General features: G+C 31.3%; 1 protein-coding gene across 2 annotated transcripts in view; it reads right to left on the minus strand.

Annotated features, from left to right (window-relative positions):
* The window catches only part of LOC129988321 (protein gooseberry-like), a 140,459-nt gene that overhangs the window by 12,753 nt on the left and 103,427 nt on the right, over positions 1-24,279 (minus strand). Inside the window, exon 4 of one of the 2 annotated variants that reach the window (XM_056096527.1) lies at positions 15,539-15,750. In XM_056096527.1, the coding sequence (XP_055952502.1) occupies positions 15,539-15,750 (212 nt within the window). Of the gene's footprint in view, positions 1-15,532; positions 15,751-24,279 lie in introns of both variants that reach the window. The other variant, XM_056096526.1, reaches the window with a different exon arrangement.

Genomic DNA, 24,279 nt, shown 5'->3' on the forward strand with positions numbered 1-24,279 from the left:
AAAGAAATATCACATTTAATTTATATACTTACGAATCATAAATTATATATTTTGCCATATAATAATCAATATCACTTAGCATTTCAACTCATTCTGTGGCTGCATCCATTAAAGCTATAAAATTGCAATAACTTCTGCAGTTATTTAAAAGAAAAACCTAATTTCTGTTTTTCATAATATTAGCTTTCTCTCCCCCCACACACGCACTTCTTTATTTCATTAGAGTTCAATGAAAATAAATAAAGAAAATGATTCTATAACTTAGAAATACAGAGATGCTATTAGTTCGATGAGGCTTAAATTCTGGGCAAATTTAAAAATGCTTGAATGTGTATAGCACTAGGCTCTTTTCTCTCTCTCCTTTCGAATTTAGGACTAGACTGATTCGTTTAATTCATATCCTTTGTTTTTCTTTTTCGCTTTAATGTCATTCCGAAAGAGACATATCTAACGTAATTTACATTATTTGATTAAATTTGTATTTATTTCTGTTATATGATTATTTGAATGTTAGATCTATAATTGATTTTCTATATAATGAAAAAAAAAATCAGTGCTTTCTGATGCTAGGCGAAAATAAAACGTTTAAGTACAAAATTAATGCTTTAAATTTAATGAGATCTATTACAAAATTAAAAATTTCATGATGAAAATCATTTCATATGAGTATTCTACTTTTTGCAGTAGAATATTCATATTAACATTAAATTATATATGTGTAATGATATTTTAAAATGTAAATTGAATCTTAATGAATTTCCTTATTTTTCATTTAAAATTAGTCCATATTAACTTAATTTTAAAATGTTCTCTTCTTTCTTGATCCAATTTCCACTTTTTTTATTTAATTAATTCTGCACATGCTCTGTGAAATTGCTGATCTCAGCGTTTTCTCGCGCTCCGAGTGAAGAGATAAAAATCTTTAATGCTAACAACATGCTTTTAACGATACCTAAGATTCCCTGGGTTAAATCGACACGTGGCAGAGCAATCCCTATCAAAATCTCATAATTAAATCATTGAAGTGATAAATTTCCTTCTCTTTTCCTCTTGTATCGCGATGTAGACTGACGCATCTCTTATCACTTTTTCTCTGTACAAATTATGCCTCCCGGGATGAAATAAATCGAAATTAAAATCCCAAAAGCGCCATCTTTTTAGCCATGGATCGTTAAAATATACATAATTGTATTTGAAATAAAGAATTGGAAAGAAATGAACAAAATAAGAAATAGATGTTGTAGTTAATTTTTCAAGTGTATATTTCAGCTCTTAAAATATATCCTTTTTAGTTCATCTGATCTGAGATGATAAGCCGTTGGTTTCAATAATATATTTTTAAATTGTTTGGGGTCAGATATGTATGCCCCGCTGGTAGTCGAAGAGTTCAAAACAAAGTTAATCTAAGAGAATAAATACATATTATTCTATCAAACTCAATTTGTGCAGTTCAGCAAGTTAAACTGAGTAAATCTACTGCAATGACATGCAGCGGCAAAATAAAGTAAACTGGATTTAGAATCATTATCCAATTTGAATTTTTATGCGAGGTCGCGGCTTCTTTTTTTTATTTTAACTAACTTCATGAATATGCAATCACGTGATGAATATGCAATCACGTCATTAAAAGTTTAAGAAATGTTTCATTGTATAATAAGAATTTTGCAAATCTACACTTAGTTTATTCAAGTGGTATGTGATTACGTTCGTAATGAATTTTTTGAAAAACCGTTCGAAAACAGTTATATTTTTAAAATTTACACTTTATTAACAAATAAATATATTAAATTATATTATATGTATATATTGTTGTTATATATTTATTTGTATGCTTTATGACATGTTTCATTATTCCTTTAATGAAAACACAAACAGACCAACCCATAGACAGACAATTAGTGGGTGGAGGTGATCGAAAAGTACCCTACAGATCTACAATTTTAGTGACGAACCCATTGATATACATCGAATAGTCGAATTTTATTTGTTTGTCTTGCTTTTCTTTTTATATATTATGGTCAAATGCACATTTTCTTACAGACAGATTCTCCACTTTGGTAGATTTCGGTCAAAATTTGATATATATTGTTACAAAATTTTTCTATACAGCAAAATACCGTCGATCAATCGTAATGACGCAGCACATTTGATTGCTATAGTTCAGCAGCTTTCTTGCTTGCTAATCCTCCAAGACCTCTTATTTGTCGGCGACTCCGACTCCTCTCACACACACACAACTTTTGACGATCCACACAACTTCCTCCGATACACACGACTTCTCCCGCAGTTGATGGTTGGGTAGACGGGGCGCCTAGCCCCGGCAGGGGCTTATCCCCGGTAACGAGAGACTTCACAGTGCTTTGCTGTCTATACTTTGCCGTGGCCGTCTTCGACGAAATTTGGAGATGACGAGTGTCAGGACTCATTGTGATTGTCTGATATTAGACTTCTCCCGCAGTTTCAGAGTGCCCGTCTTTTATAGTACCGGGAGGCGGGGCTAGAATCTTCTGACCAATCAGGGCGTCTCTGGATGTATCTCCGTTTCTACTGGATGGATCATGAAACTTCTCGAACTTTCCGGTATTATCCATTTAGTCGCCAAACTCGCCAAATTTATCGCCAAGCCGCCAAATGCTCGCCGAGTCTGTCGCCAAGCTCTAAGTTCATTGATCTCAGCACGTACAGGACCGATCGTACAACGGTCTTTCTTACGATGACTCTATTCGTGCCGGGTAGCAATATTATAGGTTTGTAACAATATTAACAATTTTATTGCAAAGACTATATTTAAAATTTCCCTCACTCACATTTTTTAATTTTTGAGTTATTGTATGTGCAGAAGGACATACTTCCGAATATTCTCTTTCTTTTCCCTCCAAAATCAAAGAATCTAAAAATATACAAATTCCTCAAATTCTCGAGATAGAATTTCTAAGCCATCGCAGATTTTTTTTTTTTTTTTTCCCCTTTATTGACGAGAAGGTAATACCTGCAGGTGTGGGGTTAAAAAAATATGTCCCATTTTGAATTTCAATATAAATATCAGGGTCAGATCACAAATCTCCAAATGGGACTTTGCCGAATGGGATACAAAGAGATTCTCCCACCGAATTTACCGCACACAACTAAAAGGGCCCATTTTCCAAATCTTCCCATTATTTCCTTTATTACCTCCTGAGTGCCATTCCCGAAAACGAAGACAGTGCGCCGACTTAATGTTATTCGGCCGCCACACACCTCGAGTGCGAATCGGTTTTTAACTATCTTTAATCATGCCATTTGTATTCCAAATACGACGGGTTCGAAATTGGGGACAGATTTAATGAAGTGATGTTCGAGCGTGGCTCTGATGGACAAAAGCCATTTGGAAACGAAGTTCATGAATATGAAACATTTGCGAACGCCAGTGCGTATTCTTCCTCGGATTCGGACTTCCCTTGTTTCCGTCCGGTAATTTTATTTTCGAGCGTCAGAGAGACGTATCAGAACTTTCAACTTTTAGGAACGCGTGGGCGTCAGAAAGTGGTATTTAGATTCAAAGTCCTCAAAGTTGTTTTTAAAGGAAGAAGGCGGGTGTTAATACATTAAAACGACATCTCAGACATTCTAACACAGTGAAAGTGATAATTAGTCTTGATGTTTTGACACTACCTACTCTTACATTTTTAAAAAAAGAAAGAAAGAAAAAAAGTTTCTGATTTTAAAATATACTAGTTGTACTATTCATTTTAAACAGGATTGATGCAGATTCATTCTTTAGTCATTATGTTTATTTTTTATTCATACGGTTACAAATTTGTTTCCCCCCCCCTATAAATAAAAAAAAAAGGTATGTGTATATTTGTTTTCTACAAAGACTTTTTATCTATAGCTACCAAATTTGGACAAATATATAGGTGGGTTCTAATTACATGTTAGAGTAATATTTTAAAAATTTGAGGAAAAATCTTGAAAAGAAATTAGGAGTCATCTCTTTAAAAATACTAGAGTTGAAATTAATTAAAGATTAAGCGCAATTTTAGAGTTTTTCATACCCATTTCCGAAAATATGGCTTAACAAAATTGAATTTACGTCATTTTAAATATTGTCTCTTTAATCCGTTCAGGACCGTGATCACGCGATTCTCCCTTCACGATATCTATCGTATATGAGACAGTTCACGATATCATATATATCTTTCCGTTGAAATCGGAAAAACTCGTCTCATATGATACTGCAATCCATAATCCGTTCAGGATCGTGATCAAATATCCGTGATTCTTTTTTTATGGATAATCCGTTCAGGATCGTGATCAAATATCCGTGATTCTTTTTTTATGGATTGCAGTATCATATGAGACGAGTTTTTCCGATTTCAACGGAAAGATATATATGATATCGTGAACTGTCTCATATACGATAGATATCATGAATCGTGAAGGGAGAATCGCGTGATCACGGTCCTGAACGGGTTAATGACATCAATTTGATTTCAGTGAAAAAAAATTTCTGAATTTCGATATTTTTAAAATGCAATTTTTATTGTTTCAAATATTTAATAACGAGATTTTCTTTAATTATCGAATGATAAGGAAAAAAGATTTTTTTAATTACATTACCGCTAAAAACCGCTTGCCAATTGAAACAGATTATCCAGACAGATGAGATTTTATTGGCTTTAAGAAATCATGGTGTTCGACTCCATTAAAAAGTTGAGCAATAAACAAAATAGGTATAAAGCTATTAAAATTACAATTTAATGTCTAACACAATTTGAATTTCGTCAATGGAGTTATAAAATCAGATTATTTACAAAAGGTTTAATTGAATTATACGCATCTAATGTTACCTGCAAACCAACAGATTGCCAAAGACAGTTTTTTTCCCCCCCTTTCTTTTTATTGGACATTTGTTTTATTACATTTTATCATGGCTACCCTGCGGTAATGCACTAAAAATGCAAACATTTACGTCGCTATTTTATAGATAATGATTTTTATTTAAGAATTTGTCATAACCCTTTCATTTGATTAATTAAATGTTTTAGAAGTAATTACTTTTGAATGCTGAAAATGGCTTAGTTGGCCTAGATATAAACTAAAGAAAAAGATGTACAAATTTCACGGTTTTTTTTAAAAAAATTCGCGTGGCGGAATAGATTAATATATTCATTTTATGTTTGAGGTTATATTCTATATTCAATTTAATGTTGCAGCTATATTATTCTCTGTAGCTCTAAAGTTGGAGCTTCTGCGTATGCGTGGAAAAATTTACTTTACAGTGAAGAAATAGAAAAGGATTACTAAAGGACAAAGTGTCTTAAATTGTAAATTTTTACTTCGAATGGGGCTGAATAGAACAATGTTAAGGGTTCAAAATTTTTACTTTCTATCAGATTCTTTAATAATTTTCTAATTTTAGCGTCACAATAGGTTTCATTACCTCCCATTATTTTAGGTATAATATGTCAGAAATTTGTAATTCTATTTTCATAATTATCCATAGATTTTAGTACTATATGGTAAAAAGAATAATGGTATCTCATACTTATTTCTAAGATCAAACAAAGCAGTGTGTCTAAAGTAGCTCTTGAAGAAGTTGGCCATACAGCAGGGCGTGCCAAATGAATTTAAGTGACTTTTAACTTTTTTGATAGATTTGAGGGAAATTTCAAAGTGATGAAATCATAATGCAGTTTTATGATGAACTTATGAGTTTTTCCAGGACTTAAAACTGCAGATAAAAGAAATGTGAATATTATTTCCTTACGACTATCTTAAAGTACAAATATTTTAATTTATATCGGAAAGAGGCTTGGGTGAAAGGAAAAATGGACTAAACATATTTCATTACTAAAAATCTCTCATGACAAATGTAATATACAAATTATGAAAAGAAAGGGGGGGGGTGAGGGAGAATGAGGTTCCCCGTGTTCTAAAATTAGTCTGAACCTTTCTTTGCCTGAGAAAAGTTACATGCATAATTATTTGTAAAAAAATAATATTTGTATTAAGAATTATAATTTTTATTTTTTTTTATTTTAGGAAAAATACTCGAGCTCATTAGATTTGTTTTGTCTTAATATTCGATAAAACTTTAAAATAATATATTCAGTGTCTTGTTTGTTTATTGAAATTACTTACTTATTTTTACTTTTTATTCATTATGTTACTTTTATTATAAAAAATTTTAAAATGCAATGCAGTATAGTCAGAAAAATTATATGTCAATGACCAAATAATACTCTTAGAAAGCAAGTTTACAACGGAATTTAAAATGTTTTTAATTCCAATTTTTTTTTGGTACCCTGATTTTTCTATTAAACCTTTTATTTAATTTAAAATTAACCCTATTTGCTGAAACGTTATTTATGGTTCAAATTCATTTTGGTTAAGCTGAAATGAAAGTGACAAATGTGTTTATTGCTTGGACGCTCTCGTACCATATCCATTAATAGATAGTTATTAAACAATACAGACAATGTCTCAGGATATTCGAAGTATTTTATGATACAATACCATATAATACAATGTCGAATTATATCGTTCAGCATTTTGTGCTACATATGTTACATCTTCAATGAATCTAAATGAATATTTTCAAGGCCCTTTAATTACTTGATTCTGCTTCGGTATAATATATACAATAAAAAATTTTATATTTTAGGAAAAAAAACTCGGGAGCACTGGATTTGCATTGTCTTAATGTTCAATAAAACTTCAAAATAGTATATTCAATATCTTGTTTGTTTATTGAAATCATTTACTTATTTTTAATTTTTATTCATTATATTATTTTTATTATTAAAATAGTTAACTACTAAAATTAAAATCTTTGTTGTCATTTTTAATTGAAAATTGTCCTTTTTCTCTTGCTATAATCATTTCTTAGACTTTTTTTTTTAATTTCAAAATAAATTTTAGGAATTTGTATTATGGTCCTTTAATTGGTTGTCATTTTTAAATTAGCCAATTTTCATTACATAATAATTTTCCAAAATTCATAAAGTAATGGGGTTAATATTGGAATCACCAACCCATTACCAGCTTAAAATTTTCAGATTGAAACGATATATTATCGAATGCATTTTGAATTATTTTTTATAAAGTTATTAAAATAATAATAATAATAAAGCGACTCAGTTTAGATCTGTATGCCCAAGAGGAATTATAAAATCTCAGATTAGTGTTAGACTAGACTCGCAAACTTGAGTCCATACAGCAGCAATTTTAAAATCCATTAAGGCAATACCAGTCTTATCTCAAAAACATGAAACAAAATTGCATTTTTATTCGGCAAATAAAGAAGACTAGCAGCAGACGATCTCTCTTCAACTAAATTTACCGGAACATTTAATGAGTCAATTAGTGAGACCACTCAATAATTTAATCTTTTATCCGATCTGTAATTTGAAACAATTTCCAACTTCCGCCTTTTTACCATTTCTTTCTCCGCACACCCGATCCTCCGGCGCCCCGTTTTTAAAAACGTGCTAATTTCGCGGCAGTGCTCAGGCGTAACACCTCGGAATAATTGAACAATGGAAACATGCGCGATAAAAAATTGAAAGCGGCATTCCCGCCCGGAATTGAGGAATATAAAAGCGACGGTGACCAAAAAACCTCCACCGCCACCAGCTCGCGATAAAAAGAAACAATCTATTACTTGAAGCCTACGCGACGGGGGGGCACTTGCCCCTATGCCTCCCTCTATGTCGTTGACGGGAAGGGGGCCGTCTAATTACAGGTTTCCCCGGGCGGTCCTGCACGGCCCTTTTATAGACATTTTTTATCCTAAGAACCTACCGCATCGTCGCACCTTTGCGGTAATGGTCTTGCACAGAGCGACATCACTCTTCTTCGCACCTTTGGGTAATCTCTACAACACCCCCCGGACGGCGAGCTCCCCCCCCCTTAAGGGTCTAGGCGTGAAAACCCACCCGATCGGAACAGGTTTGGATCAGGTGTAGTCTTTTCTGTACCTCTTCTTTATTTCTCCAAGTTGCAGTAGATATTGTTATTAAAAGGCGGCACAATCTTTTTTTTTTCTTTTTCTTTTTCTTCTTCTTCTCCAGTTTAGGTGTGGGGACTTCGATTGAATTTGTCATTGTTGGTGGAGGGGGGGGGGTGACTCGCGTTGTTTTTGGTAACAGTTGGGTGGGTCAGAATTACGTTTTTCTAGAGCATCGCTGTGGACACCTGGAAAAATTCGTCAAAAGTGATATTTAGATTTTTTTTTTTTTTTTGCTTAATGTTAATAATTATTTAAGTTTGTATTTAATAAGCACATGGATAAGAAATATTAGCATTATTTTGTCTGACCTGAAACGGTATGAATTATAACTTTTTAAATAGATCAACCGACATCGAACTTGCTATCTAAATTTGTCTTTTTAATTAAAAAAAATTAAAAAATAGCTTTATTTAATATTTATTAATAATTTAAAGGTATATTGTATAATTATTAACACATATTTTTTTTTAATGAATGATGAAAAATTTACTAATATAGAGGTATTTGTATTTTAAAAATTCTTTCTGGTTATTTTTTTTTTTCCATTTTTCCCCCCTCAAAAATTTGATTACGACATAAATTAGAATAATATCAAAAAAAAAAAAAAAAAAAAAAAAAAAAAAAAAACCCTTGAGTAGTCTTCCCGAAGTTTTTTTCACATATTCTTCAATACAGGTAATATCCTCCCTCCTCTACTACATAAAACTGTGGGCAACTATGATGAGTGCTCAGATTTTTATTTTCAGAGTCCTGTAAGTAAGAGTTTTGTGCTCCGTAGAGCAATACAAAATCCGTAGTATGTATTTCAGGTGCCTTTTTCTCAAGTGATCAAGTATTTCAGATGCCTTTTTCTCTCTTTCTTCGACACAAAACTACAATTTTGGCAGCAAGATTACATGCCAGATTTCCTTTATATAAGTTGTTACATTTTTTAATAATCGCGTTTACATCCATGAGACGGTCACTACTGGCGAATTTGGTTAAAAATTTATTGTGAATCTACATTTTAGATTCTTAATTTAGATTTTTAACCTGTGTATGAAATTTTATCTTCTAGCTCTGTACACTTTATAGTGATCGAGTTCAATTGCATTTAGGCAGCTAGATAGATAAGTCTCTTGTGAATGGATCTCCTACAAAATTTGATAGAAATCTACAAATATGTTGGAAGGGTCTCAGACCAAATTTCATTCGTTTAGCTTAAAACTTTTTCGACTTATCGTGTTCACATACGGACATATTTCTAAAAATATGCATTTCGGCTTTGGGAAAATCTGAAACGTGACAATTCGTCAAAATCTTGAATTCGAATTTTTGATAATTACATATATACTTCGTTTGCAAGAACGTAAAAATAAGAGGGAAAAAAAAAATGTAATATTACTCAGAAACAAAAGACACAATCAATATGAGTCAGCTCACACAACGCCCAAGAAAGTTTGCCAAGATGTTACAATCTAAAATTCAGTTTCAAAAGTCAGAAAGTGCAGCCACAAAAATCGTAAAATCACCTCTCCTTCATAAGGATCGCAGGAATCAACTAACACCATCAAAGGATGTTTTGCTCATTTCCAAATTAATTAAGCAGCATAAGACTAATTTTTTTTAACTATCCAAGTAGATCTGAGAAATCTGTAGAAAGAAATTAAAAATTTCTCAATCATGTTTCCTGGATATCCGATTCTATTACTTTATTCATTATCAGTTTTGTTGTCGATTTGCTTTTCATTTGAGGAAAACCTTTATTATATTTAATTAGGGATTTCGCTTCCTGCTCGCTTTTGCTCGTCAATCCCAATGTTATCCAATATGTACCGAATGTCCGTCATTTCCAGTTAGCAAATTCTTAACTTAAATGAACATTCGTTCAATACTGGAAGCTTAGTCTTTCCATGATGAGAGCATACATTTTCCGATTGGTCTACTTCCGATTCAAAACTCAAAACCTCACATTGAGAACATTCTTTGCTCATGTCTCCAATATATAAATATTGTTTCATTTTTCACATTTCGCCGCCACCATTTTTACTACCTACTACAAAGCAGCTTCATGATCAGCTTTTCTTTTCAAATTGCTAGATTCGCGTTCAGTCTTTTAAAACAAATTAACTAAAAACTTCTTAAAAACCATTAAATCTTTCTTCACATTTATTATTTTTTCTTCATCTGATATCGCTAGATGTCCCATTACTATTTAAAAAAAACAATGCGAGTTAACACGTGTATTGCTTAGGTATTCAGACGATTGCTAGCTGAGAGACGAAAAATTCCTTACTCGAAAAAGGAAAAGAAACCGGAGAGCTATTTATTAGTGTTGCCATAAGCGTGTGTCTAAAAGTAGAATTAACAAATAATATTGTTTTAAACGTATTCGGTATTTATTAAAGCTTTACTTTTTTCGTCACTACTTCGCCGTCAAGTGCAATATAAATATTTACTATGACGTAATAATAATTTTCATTAAATATTTCAAACAATACTAGCAAAACAGACCTCAAATGTAATAGGTCTGGTGACTCGCTATCTACCAATCACAAAGTGAATAGAACGCAATGTTTACATAAATGTTTTTATATTGTATTTAAATAAATAAATATCATTTCCCCCTCATTAAATTTCCTTTTGGATTCACAAAAGCTCAAAAGTATTACTTATTTTTGAAAGAATGTAATGCGCCAAGGATGAAATGCCCCGCTGCAGATTCAGTTCCTAAAAAATGGCTTGCTATAAATTCGAATGCAAAATGAATCATACTATTTAAGAATATGAGAATTCCTCATCTAAATAGTTTTTTGGAATTTCCTCTGTGCTGAATTCCAGTTTTAAAGAACTCATGTTCTTTCTCTTTCAAAAAATTAAATTATTTTACATTGTAAATTGGTGATTTCAAGATATAAAGACGTGCGAGCATTTACGTGTCGGTCATGGTGAAACAATCGAAAAACATATGTTGCCGGGGTGGTTACAGTTTAGCAGTTTGCAAGCAGCGCCTTTTAACTCTAATAAAGCTGCACCCATAGCCGAAAGGCGCTACCTCATTTGCCACCTGAGCCACCCTGCGTTATAATACATTACAAGAGAGTCATTAATATAAAATATCCAATTAAAATGACAAACAATTACATTGAATGCATTCACGTTGGAGCATTGAAATGCTCGCTGCGCAGTGTGTGATGGAAATTGAAATTTTCTGGAACAGCTGCTTACATTTCAAAACTTATAAAAGGTAACAGTTGGGGGCAAAAGTGTTTCAAAGAGGAAAAAAAAATTATACTTGTAGTTGTTTTGATGCAACTTTTATGCTTATTTGGTTAATTTTGATCTGTTGAAATGGAAGAAATAGAGGAAAAGAATAAAGTCTTTTCATATTTAATCTTTTATCTCTTTATCTAAACTATAAAATTAATTGATGAAAGAATATGAGGTAACTATTAATTTTTTTTGAAATTATTTCATTGAATAAATTTTGTTCGTCCCATAAACGCCCCAAATCATTTTTTTTCTTCCAAAATATTTTTATTCAGTATGTTTTTCATAAAAGGTATCCCAAGCTATATATATATATTTAGAGATATTCGATTAATATCGAAAATGCTGAGCGATCGATATTTACTTAACAGGCTCACATTTTTTTTTTTAAGTTCATCTTTTTTACAATCAAATTTGATACAGTTATAAGGTGTTTGGATTTTATTATTTTAGAACAATCAGTGACAGTCACGACGAAACGAAATCCGCTGATTGAATTATCTTCTTTGAGCCAACCTTTGAACTGATTTAAAGTCATCTAGAATAGCGATATTCAAAACTTCATAACTCAGTCAGTTTTAATTTTTTGGAAAATGGGACCTTTTTCTATTTAGAATTCTAGTGTTTTAAAAATAGTTTTAAACAAGATTGATGGAATTAAAAAATTTAGATTTTATAATTGTTCTGCGATACTTTTGTTGACTTAAACTAAATAAAGTAGCGATTAAAATTCTAATATAAGAATTAACTATTGGGCCACAATGGCAATGGACGTTTTGTGTATGATAATAGTGAATTTGACTTTTTTTAAAAAAATTTTTTGTTTCTAAATTATAAATACAATTAATCTTGACTATTCATATTTGTGCATGAACCAAGTTAATAATTATATTTTTCAAGTAGAATTTTTTTTTTTTTTTTTTTTTTTTTTTACAATAGGACTCTAAACAATATCCCAAGGGTGATATTGCTTACAAGATTTTCATCACTATTTTTAAATCAAATCTGTTTTTTATTTAAATTAAATAATTAAAAACACTTTTGCAGATGAGTATGATTCAACATTTTACGAATTTCGAGATCACCATTGAAAGTTTACTTGATCACCTGAAATTTCATTTATGAATCGGAATGATCTTTAACCTGTTGCTGGAGAGATTACTTATAATGCAATTATTAATTTTTGTTTAGTTTAGTTTAGTTATATTAACATCCCGTTGTAAAGCAACACTGGGGCTATTTTGGGACGGACCTCGTCATTTTGAACCGCGGTCAGATGACGAGGACGACACCTGAGCTGGCACCCCCTCTCCACACCACACCAGCGGGAGGACGTTTGGCATGACGGATTTAACGTGCAACAGACCCCCTTACACGACGATTCTTCGGTAGAATCGGGTCTCGAACCTGAAACCCAACGGCTCACAAGCCGAGACCTTACCACCAGGCCATCGCGGCCTCATTAATTTTTGGAAAAGACAACATAAGAGATTTTCCCTGTATTATTCTACAAAAACGGCTCTTTTTAATAATGATTAGGAGACAGTTCCCGATTATATATCAATGCTTCCTATTGTAATTAATTACAATTTTTTCTTTATTATTAAACCTCATGCATGAAGTTTTTATTAAAAATATTTGTTATGTACCCTCATATTGTCTAAACTACTGAGGTTTTCATTACAAGCTACAAATTTAACACGTTTGCTTTCAGCTTCATCCCCAGGAGACGGATATTAACTTGGAAATGCAATAAACGATAACAGAAGCTTACTGGCTAGTCAACGACCTGCTACTTGTTGGGTGAGGCTGGGTAGTAATAATAATAAGGAAGAAAAAGAGAAAAACAATGATCACACGTGAATTATGACATCCCAGCAAGTTAAATTAGAAATCGTTGTTGCTTTCGAAAGACAAAAATCCGGCCAATGAGGCCCTAAAGAAGGGCACGAGTGTTAATGAGGTGGGTAGGAGGGGATAATCGGATTAAATTCACATCCGTATGTTTTATAACGCGGATACGAAGGTGTGAAACGAAGGTTTTACTTTGCACCTTTTCTTTTCCCTCCCTTCCTCACCCTTTGATTATCGATACTGACCCACCCCCCACCTCTCCCCACCAAAAAAGATTTTTAAATCGTCGATGAAATGAAGCAAACAATAATGGATCATAAGACATTAATATGTTGGCGCCGTCGCCACAGTTTGCGGGATCATAGTGCTTCTTTTAAGTCTTCTCCAAATTGCTTTATCCTTAATTCATAAGAATCCTTGTAGCATTCTAGGTCAGTTGTTCATATAACTCTATTTGAAATCAGGAATGCTCAGACCAAAGCAGTTGATAATGAATACACTGCAGAAAAATATCGTTTGTAACTACTTAAAAATAAATTTAGAAAAACAATTTATAAAAGCACACATTTATTAATGCAATAAGTAGTAAAATATCATTTTTGTTTTAGTTATTTTTTTTTTTTTTTTTTTTTTTACTTTTTAGTCTTAAATTTATAATTCACAGTTATAATTTTGAAATCTTTTTTTTTTTTTTTTTTCAAATTTGCTATTTGACATTGCCATCCATAGAATAAAAATACAATAAAAATTAATCGATTAAATGATTTAAAATTATCAAAGTCATCGAAAACATACGATTGCACAAGATTTCTAAAGCTCAACCCGAAGTAAATAACAAATTGATTACAAAATTCTACCTTCAAAAACATGAAACAAACCAATAAATGTTAAATATTTAGAAATTGGAATATTATTCACCCGACTTTTCACACTCGATTATTGCTTATAATCCAAGGTGAAAAAAAAGATTTTGCGTATGGGTCATGCAGCAAAAGGATTTTATAAAGGAATTTTCCCTCAATAAAATTTCTATATAAATATTTGAAAATAATCTTTACAGCGACAATTTTCTCTGCAATTTAAACATTATTTCCAAATTTTTTTTTCATAATTTTGTTATTTGTTGGAAATAATTTCGAAATTTATTATCAGAGGAAAGCTATTTTAATCATCATTTTTAAATTGTCAATTATTGCTACCGCGCTAATTTTTATGACTCGCAATTTTTTTAAACTGAAAATTTAACTATAACCACTATAAAAAAAGCGCAACTGATTATGTTTAATATTTTTACTTGAAGGCATGACATCGACTATATAAATCAAGATTAAAAAAAAATTTAAAAAAATCAGAATGCTTGGAACTGTATTAATTGAACATGAATGACGAAACGTATGCCAGCAAAAATCTTATAAATACGAATGTGTATTTTTTCTTCTTCTTTTACGTATTTATCTTCATAGTGCAGAAAAAACTACATGGTTCATTTTGATATGAACGTCCAAAATTTTATTCAGTTTTTTAATTTTAGTGTAAGGGCGACATTCCAAATTTCTTCCATTTTGTCTTGATCAATTTCAATTTCAGTGTTTTTTCAATTGGAATATCATTAGGTCACTATTTTTTATGAGCTTATTCCCTTATACCCTGACACAATTTCCAAAACATATTTTTTGAACTTAGAGAAATTTATAACATCAAAATTTTTCAGACACATAAAAAAGGGTACAATTATTGTATCAAGGAAGCTGTTGTTTTCCATGTAATTTAAACGTCACGTATGATAACGTAAAAGATATTTAATGGAAGTAATCGATAACATACTAATGCACATGCAAAACAACGCAGTATGCATTTTTATATAAAATAATAATTAAACTTGTTAAAACCCTATCATCGTCTTCAAAACACTGTTTTTAATTAAAAATAAGAATATATTTCCACGGAACAATCATTAAATCTTATAAACCTTAAAAACACTGCATCAAACGATTGATAAAAATTACATTCATAATTGATTTTTCTCTCTATATAAATATTAATAATACTTTTTTAAAAATTATACAATTTCAGAAAATGGCGAAAATGGCAACTCGGAATTAAATATATGAAATGATTTAAAATATGTCTTTTTTTTTTATTATTCAATAGGAATAGTAACTTTTAAAATAAAATTTTAAAGATTTTCTTTAACTAATACATATTAATTGGAACGGAACCGTGCATAAAACTCTCCTTATGCTTTATAGTATTTGCCAGTTCAAATTTGAAGAGACTTTATTTCACAGCTTAGAAATCTGTATCGTTATCTACAAGTTTCATTTTTATTCATATAAAATCATCCTAATAAAAACACTACTACTTGTAAATCTTATTGACCTGTGTTACCAACACAAGCCACAAATATGTGCGTGTATTGAAATTATATAATCGTACCTGTACCCTGGCTTCTGTGAGTTTGGTCTTCTGCGCTAGTTCTTCCCTGGAGTAGATGTCGGGATACTGAGATTTTTCGAAGGCTTTTTCCAGTTCGTCCAGTTGGGCGGCTGTGAAAGTTGTCCGGGAGCGTCTCTGCTTCCTTTTTAAAGTAAGACCGGGTTCGGAGTCGCAAGAATTGACAGAATGCCGGTCATCATCTCCACTCTCCTCGATGGCTGTTGACAGAAATGAAATAACTTAAAATTTCACTTTAATTAAAGATTAATTTCAATTGTAAAGAATAAGTAAATATTATTATCACAAATGATCCAGGCATCACTGTTATAAAGACCAGTTGGAGTTGTCGCCTCAAAACTTTCTCGCATAATCTCTAATAAACGTGCCATGCCAGAGAACGCCTTGCATAGCATTGGTGTACAACATTTACGAAATATTAACTTTTGGCTTGAATTTAGCAATTTTACTGAATCTGTCTAGTCGTCCTTGGCGAGTTTTATGGCGATTAATCCCTGGCATGTGTTAATAGCATTCTGAAATCTAATTTGTAGTTTAGAACCGTTTCTCTCAATCGATTGAAACAAAAATTTCACAAAAAACTGCATTTGTAGTCACAAAATCTCATACCGCATTTGATACGTTTACATCATTGCGTTTTTGAATTATCGGTTTATGTGTTTCTTAAAGTACAGACCAAAAAGACAGCCAACCTGTAGTTGCATTTGGCTGGAAATTTGATAGCTGTCTACTCTATAGATGTTAAATCTGTGTACCGAATTTTATCTATCTGCATCTCTTCGTTTTCTAATTATCGTTTTAACATATTCGAACAGCCAGCCAGACAGACTTCCTTTGAGTGAAGTTTTGCTCAAAATTTGATCGAAATTTACAAATTTGCTATAGAGACCTTATACCAACTTTCAACTGTCTACTCAGAGTATTTATGAGTCATCTTTGTCACGGACTGAACAACGGACATTTTAAAAAAAAAGTCGAACTCAGACAGATCTAAAACGTGGAGATTCATTAAAAACTCGACTTCGAATTTCCTGATGATTACTATATTTTATGCCATGTATACGAAAAAGTAATAACTGACTACGTCACATAATCAATATTTATAATTTTTGTGAAATTGGCAGTGTTTCTTATCTTAGTTATGATAATAATGCCACAGTGCCATTATATATTATTCCTATTTTTAATTGTTACATTCCATTTATAGCTTTCTTTTAATATACGCATGGTTTAGAAATAAATACCGACTGAATTCTCCATAGTGTAAATATCTGCTATGCTGAATAACGGAGATTTTTAAATTGTTGATCACGATTCCAAGTGGAGTTATATAAAAAAAATATTGGCAACTCGTTATCACTTACATAAGATCCTTTTTTTCGGGTTCTTTAAAATTCGTTAGGGGAAGGGAAAGAAAGAAAATAATTTTGATTTAAATGTTGTAGTGGAAAAATGGATTTATTACTTGATTTAGATTATTTTTCTTTCAGTTATCGATAGTTATTGCTTCCTTTTCTTGATTAATTTCCACCTTTTGAGTAAACAATATCTTACAGTTATGGGATAACGGAAATTTTCTATATCCAAAAAGTTCGCAATAATAAAGGTTCAATCATGATTTTATAACATTGGTTAGTAATGAATGTTCTAAATGCGACTTGATGACTTTACATAAATTACCAATTCATTAAAATATTTTTATATAGATTTATTATTGCCATTGGTATTCTTTATATTGAGACACTGATGATTTTTTAAAATCAAGGTCTCAGGGGTCTTCACAAGAGAAGTAGAGAACATGAATCTTCTAACAAGTAATGTTATTGAATTCTTCAATTATTAATAATGAAAACTAACTAAAAAATCAATTCAATTGGAATTTTTCAATAAAATTTATCAAAGCATTCCATTATTGTAAAATTTTTCATCTATGTTTTAGAAGAGCAGACTTTTTTTAATAGGAATGGGGGAGGGGATTGAAAAAGGGAACACGATAACATATATGGATATAGTTGAAAAAGTTACTTTAAAACAAACGAATTCGTAAACTAGATGTAAATCTACAAGACAAGAAGGTAACTGCATTAATATTATAAATATGTATTATAGTAGTCATACATTTGACCACGTCATAAATTTGCCAAAAGAAAACTTATGTTTTCAAATCCTAGTTAGATAAGTTACGATGTTAGGAAACCATTGCTGTTGTGTATATTATTCTCACTCCTTTTGGACTCTTAGATATTTTAATTATGTTTTTCAATGTTTTTAAATTAATTATTTTTTTCACCATTTAAATTCAGATCTAGGAACTCTAATTTTTGAGTCTTGCAGGGTTTCTGGTTTATCCCACACCTCTCGAAATCTAATTACCATAACTGGCTGTCATCGATTTAATGTCATGTTATTCCATAATTATGTCATGTGTAACCATTTTCTCATCTTTAATTCATAACTTAAACAGCTTTGCCAACAATATTTTTTTCTTTTTGGCGACCGATTTGGTCACCGCTCATTGATAAACGATTGCTCCAACAGCGTATCTACTAAGAAAACTTCTTTCTGAAATTAACAAGATAAATAAGGGATTTGATTTAACCAAAAATTCTCCTTCTTATTTACTTTTTTATATAGATAAATCGATGAATATATCATCGGATTTATTGGGTTTTTTTTATCCTACTCCACGATATATAATGTTGAATATTAAATTATCTTGCTTTTATTTCCAAATGAGATTTATTGAAGAATTGTTTTGAAAAAAGTGAACTCCAATTTCGTATGTTTTGTCATAAATTTTGATTTCTACTTAAAATATTTTAATATTTATGTTCTATTTCAAACAGTTGTTAACGTCTAAATTGTTGTTACCGTATTGATTACCAATTATTGATAGAACAGCCTTCATGGGGCCCTTAGTCTCCATGGAATATACCGATTATTGATAAAACACGAATAAAAAAATAATCTCTCATGAACCTATTGTAGAGATCCTTAAGAAAATTGTCTTCTAAAACTGTGGGTGGTCATCCCCAAAAAAGATCATTGGGGTTGTTGAAAATTTAGCCTCGTCTGTTTGCTTAAAATTCTTTACTATATGCACATTAAAATCTTCTTAATTTAAATCTTTTCAATGGAACTCGTAGAACAAATACTTTAATTTTAATTTTTTTCCTATTTGTTATTTATTTAACAGTATTGGGTTCAAAGAAAAATTATTTTCACTCAAAAAACGAACGTCAGCGGGAAAAAAAAATTACATTAGCCGAAGATATATAATTCAAAAGCTATACTGTGAAAGCCGATTCCAAAATAAAACTACATAAGCAGACGATAGATAATGGTAAAACTATACTGTGAAAGCCGACTCCAAAATAAAAAAAGGATAAATCGCCAATTTGTTGCCTTAAAATCGCTTCAAAAACCTCAAGCCAAAACATCATGTTCTCATTTGATAAAACGGCTCTCCTGAAAGAAAGGATAAATTCATCAAAGCGAAAGAATTGTTAAAAATTACAATAGACCCATTATAAGCACTGCCAAAAGATTATTTTGATTCTCGAAATTCCTGTCAAATAACATTCGAATTCTGAAAAATGTGATGCGTGTGAACTTATGTAGTTTTCCCTCTTTTCACGATAACTGTTACAACGCTGTACAACTGGCTTAATTGTAGAGTAGAACAACCACCCCTTGTAGAAGGCATAACATTACAAAGTATCTTCTCTGACAATCCGCCACGTGGTCTTCTCACTTTTGAGTGTAGTCAACTCGTTAGTGGAAACTCTTTCTTCCGTAATATTTTGCTTCAATTAAATCTTCCACTTTATGTTTTTACCACACACGTTGAAACTTGTCATTATTGGATTACGAGCTATAAAGACAGCATTCATCCAGGCCCGATGTTTAGATATGAAGAAAGAAATCGTTCTTTGGGTTAAAGGAGCTGATTCGTATTTCTGATTCATACTCAGGTTTTTATTTGGAAATATGAATGCTTATTCTGCTCATAAATATGGGATTTCTTTTGCTTTTCTTTGGTACCTGAAACGGATGAATCTATTAATTAAACTTAAGGTTTTTAACTTTTGAATAGAACACACTTTTTAAGAGGTAAATTAATGACTTTACTTGGAATTTAACCACGTATTAAAGAAATTTTTTTTCGCAATTCTTCAAGCGAACTATTTTTTTTAAATAAAATTTAATAGAGAAGATCATTGTTGGCAGTTCAACAGAACAAATAGGTAAGTGACGTCATAGACTGTGTTTTTTTTTAATCAAGTACATGGTACAAGTTTTTACTTACTTATTGAACTTAAATAGGTAATAAAATGAAATAGATTTCCAACCTTAAATTAAATTAGTAATTCAATTAATTCTCAAACATTATCCAATGATGTCATTTAATTTAATTTCGTTAAATTTAATATTAACTCTTGATTTTCACATTGAACAAGATTTATTTTTGAATTAGTAATTTTGTATCATAATTAGATGATGTGGAAGACATTTAGGATAATGTACTTTCTTATCACACGAACAAGAAAGCGCTTAAAACCAACGAATTTAATGTACACTAGACCTTTATACTTGGTGAATTTCAGGTGCAATCGAAACTGACACTTTTGGGTCCTGATGCTGATATTCACACCAATTAACACGACCCAAATTGGGTTACCGGCCGAGTATTGGATAAAAATGGATGTACGATGTTGATATTCATACTATTAAAATTAAAACACCATTTTTTAAATTTTTTTTTGTAAGAATAAAATCCTTTGGTTAAATTGTATAAATTTCTGTTGACTGTCTTCGAAATTTTAGGCTTTAATAGAAAAAAAAATCCATACTTAATCAGTGTCCGACATTACATTATTGTCAGAAAGTTTCAGATTTAGTTCTAACTCTTTTTTACTTCCTCGTATGTAAAAAGTATTGCAATCATCATCATCATAAAAAAAAATCGAACTGATGATTTTGACGAATTTTTTTGTTTTAGATTTTCAGAATCCGACAATTACATTTTTGCAGTTGTGTTTGTCGTCTGTCTATGAACAAGATCATTCAATAATGCTCTGAATGTGAAGAAGTCTTTCTGTCCGTTTGTCCGAATATAAATTAACACAATAACTACAAATTAAATGCACGAAATGGATAAAATTCGGTACACAGATTTAGCATCTACAGTTTTTATACCTCTTACATTTAGAATACAATCCAACAAAGAATTGACTGTCTTATCGGTCTGTACTTTCACAAACATATAAACTCAACAACTCTAAAACGCAGTGACTTAAGTAGTGAAATTTTATTTGTGACTACAATTATCCGTGCCAAATTTTGGCTTCAACCAGTTGCAAAAACTTGTCTAAAATCCAAATTCGATTTTCAGATACTATGAGCTTCTTGCCATGGATTAATCATCTATTTAAACACAATAAAAAAAAAACGCTTTTTTTGCTCGGTGGACGAAAATTAACATGCGGTCTTTATATAAAATTTGTAGATTTACATCAAATTTTGAAAGAAATCCATCTAGAGAAAAATCTAGCTGTTCGAGTAGAAGTGAAACACGATAAGTACAAAACATTAAGAGCTGGATAAATAAAATTTGGTGTACAGATTTAACATCTAAAATGTTAACCCGTATCAAATTTTAAACCAAATCCTTCAAGGGGTAGACCACCTTTCGTTCTGTATTTTTACATTGCCTGCAAAAGCAATAATTCAAAATCGTAACAACTTACATAATTGAAATTTTGTTCACTGCTTTAGCATTTAAAGTGTAAATATTTATTAAATTTTGAATCAAATTTATCAAAGGGTTGATCGTGTTTCAAAATGTATTTTTGCAAGCTTGTAAATGCTGTAACTTAAATAAATGAAGTAACCACATTGTAATTCCATGTCAAATTTTGGTTTCAACTGGTCGGAAAAAAAATGCTTCGAAAATACATATACTGAATTTTCTGGTACCGGTTCAATATCCGAATAGCAGAATAAATGGCAAAAAAAAATTGCCCTTTATTGAGCTCGTTTGTAATTATTGTTCGCCAGTCTTGTTCATTCAAGTATCCGGCTTTACGCCCATTGATTGTTTCAAATGTCGGAAACAAAATTGTTGCAGAAATGGTACCAGAATCCAGTATACCTTGTAAGTTACGAGAACATCTAAACTCGAGTATCCCTAGGTTTCAGCAAAACAAATTTTTATACAAAATAGTAAATGATTTTTTTTTTTTTTCTTTTAACAATATTCATGTGTATAAATAAAGTATAAATGAACTTGATTTCCAGACAAATAAAATGAAGGACATAAGTATGCTTTAAATGATGTTTTTCAGTTGAAGTTATTCTTGGATTAATGTTTCTAAAAATCTATATTAATAAATATTATACAGAGCATCTACTTAAATCTCTTAACTTCAGAATACGGCAGCTATAGTCTGAAAAATGGTGTCTAGGTATAGTAAAAAAACGGGATTGCACTATGTATTGAGGTATAAACATATAATATATAAAATAACATAAATAATAAACATAAATATTGCTTTGAACATAATAATGAATCCAAAGGGAAACATACAAATTATCTAAATAATTTCCTTAAAATATAATTTAGATATCTAAATTTTAATTGTTTTTACTTTCTCGTACTCTTAGTATAATATTCGTCGAAAAATGCGAACTCGAGATTTTGACGAATCTCCGCGTTTTAGACTTCTCTGAGTTCAAAAAACACATTTTCGGAAAATGTCCGTCTGTCTGTCTGTGACAAAAATAACTCAAAAATGCTTTGAACAGGGGCTAGCTAGACAATAGAAATTTGGTATACGGTCTTTAGACAGATTTCTATCCAATTTTGAGGAAAATCTGTTTAGAAGAAGTTTGTCTGTCTGGCTGTTCGAATATAAATTAACACGATAATTACAAAACGAATATAGATAGATAAAATTCGGCACACAAATTTAACATCTATAAGATAGACACCTTTCAAATTTCGAGGTAAATCCAATTTCGGATTGACTGTCTTTTAGAAACATGTAAACACGATAATTCAAAAATGCAATGACTTAAATATATGAAATTTGGTATGGAAATTTTGTGACTACAAGTTTACACCAAATTTCTGTTTCAATCATTGGAGAGAAATACGTCTAAAATACGAATTTTATTTTCATATACTATTAATCATACGCCAGGGATTAATCGTCAAAAGAACTCGCCAAGGTTATCAAATTAGATTCAATAAAAATGCTGAAATCACTCGAAAGTTAATATTTCGTAGCTACTGTACGCCAATGCCATGCAAGGCGTTCTTTGACATGACAAGTTTATTAGAGAGGGCGCGAGAAAGTTTTGGGGAAACTACTCTCGCTGGTTTATATATATATATATATATATATATATATATATATATTTGCGTTCTTCATTACTTTCAGAGACGACTTTTTTCAATTATTTTATTTTTCGTCGTTTATTAAGTTATCTCCACTTTCTTTTCTTTCTTTCTCTATGGAGAATGCATTTCAATTAGCGTTATCTTCAGAATCCACACGATATAAAAAAGAATAATCATTATGAAATACAAACTTTAAAGTACAATAACCGCTCATGCATGAATTTAACGTTTTAAGTTATAAATCGTGCGATTGTCCATCTTTTCTTTCACTGATTAATGAGTAGCATAAAAATAAATTTAAAGCAGCCATTCAAGCGCATGCAAATTAATTTTTGCAACAAAATACCCGCCTCTTTAAAAGAAGTATAAAGAATATAATAACTCATTTTCGTTTCAATTTCCCATAACAGCTTTTTCGCTTTGATAGATTAGTAAGCAAGTAACACATTCCATCCCTAAAAGTGACGGCCGATATTAATGACCAGTTCCTCCTCAGTCGGAATATAGACATCTTAATTCTCTCTGAAAGAGTGTATATAAAGCATCACTCCGCATCATATATCATAAGCCAGCAGCAGTTGTAAAACGGAATTACAACGTTATAACTGACAAAACAAATTAAGACGAAATGTTACCACAATCGGCAAAACTTAAACACACGAGCACGAAAGAGAATGAACGGGTTTAACTTAATTACACCGAAAAAAAAAAGGAACAATGAAAAAAATAAAAGATGAACATTAAAGAATCATTTTCCAACAAATAATAACGAGACGGGAAAGCAAAAGATAAAAGAAATCAATCTCTTAGCATTACAAACACACTGCAGACAGAGAAAGAGAGAGGGGGGGGGGAAGTTGACCTCCGGTGTGAAACATAACACACAGCGGCACTAACAAAAAGTGGGAGAGTTTTCGAAATTCATTAAGGTTACCCCTTAGTTAATTAGATTCGTGCTTCCCGACTCGAGTTTCAAGGAGGGTCTCACGCTTGCACCCCTTGCTTCTCTCTTCACCTTCCAAAGCTAATGACCATCCCCCAGTGACCCCTGAGCTTTTAATTCCTTTGACCTCCTCTGACCTGTGGGCTTTTGAAGAATACACATATCCAAGCGGCGGGATGAGGAGAAGTTTAGCATATTCATTAAAAAATGGCGGTAAACAAAGAGAAAGTACATTAGTGGGTCATAGAGGGAACGCCTTCACGGACGGAAGGTAAGGCTTCGAACGCCATATTTGATCGCATCATATCTGTGTAATAAGTCAGTGAATCCGTTTAGATAGAAAAAGATTACAAAATCCAGTCTGTTAAAACGAATTACAAA

The sequence above is a fragment of the Argiope bruennichi genome, chromosome 10, assembly GCF_947563725.1.
Source record: "Argiope bruennichi chromosome 10, qqArgBrue1.1, whole genome shotgun sequence".
NCBI lineage: Eukaryota > Metazoa > Arthropoda > Arachnida > Araneae > Araneidae > Argiope > Argiope bruennichi.